Source organism: Chrysochloris asiatica, unplaced genomic scaffold (assembly GCF_000296735.1).
Source record: "Chrysochloris asiatica unplaced genomic scaffold, ChrAsi1.0 scaffold00409, whole genome shotgun sequence".
In the NCBI taxonomy this organism is placed as follows: domain Eukaryota; kingdom Metazoa; phylum Chordata; class Mammalia; order Afrosoricida; family Chrysochloridae; genus Chrysochloris; species Chrysochloris asiatica.
Genome location: NW_006408927.1, coordinates 213,316 through 215,652, shown reverse-complemented (window position 1 = coordinate 215,652; position 2,337 = coordinate 213,316). Strand labels below are relative to the sequence as shown.

The following is a 2,337-nucleotide window of genomic DNA, read 5'->3' as shown; positions in this document are numbered from 1 at the left end:
TACACACACACACTCCGTGTCTGACGTCCCCAGCCTTCCCCTCAGCCATGGTTTCTCCCTTAGAGCCGCTGAGCGTGGATGACCCCACTCGGGGTCTGAATGGCCTTGGTGAGCCTGGAACCGATGCCCTCCCGACCTCGGAGCCCTGCCCCTTCCAGCCGCTGGATGAGCCCCTGCCCCAGAGGCCCTCACCCCTGGCCGACCCGGCCTTCTACCCAGCAGTCCCGGAGCCCAGCGCCCGCCCCCGGCTCGCAGTGGACTTGGCTCTGCCAGGACCCCTTCCTGAGGAACTGCCCCTCATCTCCAACCACGTGGGTCTGGACGGAGACCCTGCGCAGGTGGCCTTGTCGGTGGCGGAATTCGGACTTATTGGCATCGGGGACGTGAACCCCTTCCTGGCCCCCGGGCTGCACACAGAGCCCCTGTCACAGTGAGTAGGGTCTGTTATGCCCCTCCCCGGCCACCCCTCGGAGCCCCCCAGTCTCCAGGTGGGCAGCAGAGAAATGGGGGGAGGTCTGTGGCTTTGGTGTTTCGAATGCACTCGGGTTAGCTTTCTGACTGCTGCGGCTATGTAAAACCCCAAAGGGTCCCCGCAGAAGCGGCCCCCGGCTCGTGCCCACCTCAGCCGCTGGCCTCTGCCTTGTCTTTGCAGCTGTAACGTGATGACCTGCTGATCCCCGATGCCAGGCACCTCACAGACCTGCCACCACAGGAATGGTCCCCAGACGGGCCTGGGCCACCCTGGGCCCCTTCCGTCCGTCTGCCCAGCCCCTTCCCGTGGCCACTGGCCACGCTTCCTCTGCTTCAGGGCGTGCTGGTGAGGGCTCAGGGGGACAGAGCTGCCTGGCCCCACTCGGACTCCGTGACCTCTACCAGCACAGGGACAAGCCTGCCCCTGGGGATGGCCACATCGCCGCCACCAGCAGCCCCGACCGAGGGTGTCCTCGGCCAGCTCTGTCTCTGCAGTCGTGGGGCCGAGGGGGGGGCAGCTGCTATTCAGTGCCAAACTGTGGGGCATGGAGCCATATACCTCGCTGTCGGCCCCCCAGCCCAGCCCGCCCACCCTCCATTCAGGAAAAGCCGCACTTTACCCCTAGCGCCCCTCGGGGGACCGGGCCCTCAGCAAACCCGGCGTGGGTGTGAGGGGCCAGAGGAGTTAGACCCTTTCCCCCATCCCATCCCAGAGCACCCCTCCAGGGGTCTCCTTTCTGTTGGATGCCCTCCCCCCGGGGATGGCTGGGGTCTTTGTCCTCTTCTTCCTGTCTCCCCGGGTTTATTTATGTTTCTGTTCACGTGTTGGAGTGTGGGGTGTTTGGGGGTAGGCACCCAGTCTCCAGGGTCATCGAGGGTTTCTGCTCAAGCTCTTCCTCCAGAGTTGGGTTCGACCCCTCCCCAAAAAGGACCACACTGTGAAGTGACAACAACTGCCTTGATCCCTCCCCCCACTGTTTTATTTATTAAAGTTGATTTGAAGCCCAGTGGTGCCTCCCGTGGACAGAACTGGGCAAGTGGGGGCTCTTCACTGAGAACAGGTTCTTGGGGTGATGTTTCGGTGGAAACCTGGAGAGGAACAGTCCTGCATGTCAGAGCAAGGAGGGGTCAAGTTCAGACAGAAGTTAGCGTGGAGACTGAGGAGGGGGGGATCAGTGTCTGGGGATGCTGGGGGCCCGGACAGGGCATGGAGAGGCGGGTGGGCGAGGAGGAACTGGGCCGAGATGGAGAAAGTCAGGCATGGGGTTCCCAGCTCCTGCCATGGTGGGAATTGAGGTGTGCGGGGGCTGTTTGTGCTCAGTTCCGGCGTTGAGTCCACACTGTCTTGTACTGTCTGCAAGCTTGCCTATGTCCACTATGTGCACGCCGTCCTGCTCGGATTTTAAGACAATTTCGTATCGCTACCTTTGACCACCTGCCCTGATAGCTTCACTCCTGTCCTTCGCGAGCCTCTGAGCTCAGGTTTTGTGTGTTTTAAGTCATATTTTAGTACAAAGGGACTTCCGAAAGTTCTGGGGGAAACTCCATGATCCTTTCATTCCCACTTTCCGTGAACTTTCTGAGGTCCTCCTGTAGCGTTCTCTGTTATTTCTTCACAGCACGTAACAAAAACTTTTTCAGCTTTATTTCTGACCCCCTCCCCCCACACACACACACCAGTTTCAGTGACTGAAATTATACAGATAATATTGTAAAGTGCCATCAAATTAGTTCCAACCCATAGCAACCATGTGTAGGGTTTCCAAGGAGCAGCTGGTGAGTTTGAACCACTGACTGTGGTTCAAAGCAACTTTGTAGTCCAGCGCATTAACCCCCAGCGCCACCCCGGACTCCATCCAGATAGTG

At 59.5% G+C, this 2,337-nt stretch overlaps 1 protein-coding gene across 1 annotated transcript in view; it reads left to right on the top strand.

The window, feature by feature from the left end:
• MIER2 (mesoderm induction early response 1, family member 2) overlaps nt 1-674 on the top strand; it is a 10,028-nt gene extending 9,354 nt beyond the window's left edge. Inside the window, exons 13-14 of the mRNA XM_006876724.1 lie at nt 64-430; nt 653-674. Of these exons, the coding sequence (XP_006876786.1) occupies nt 64-430; nt 653-674 (389 nt within the window). The remainder of the gene's footprint in view (nt 1-63; nt 431-652) is intronic.
• The last annotated feature ends 1,663 nt before the right edge of the window (nt 675-2,337 follow it).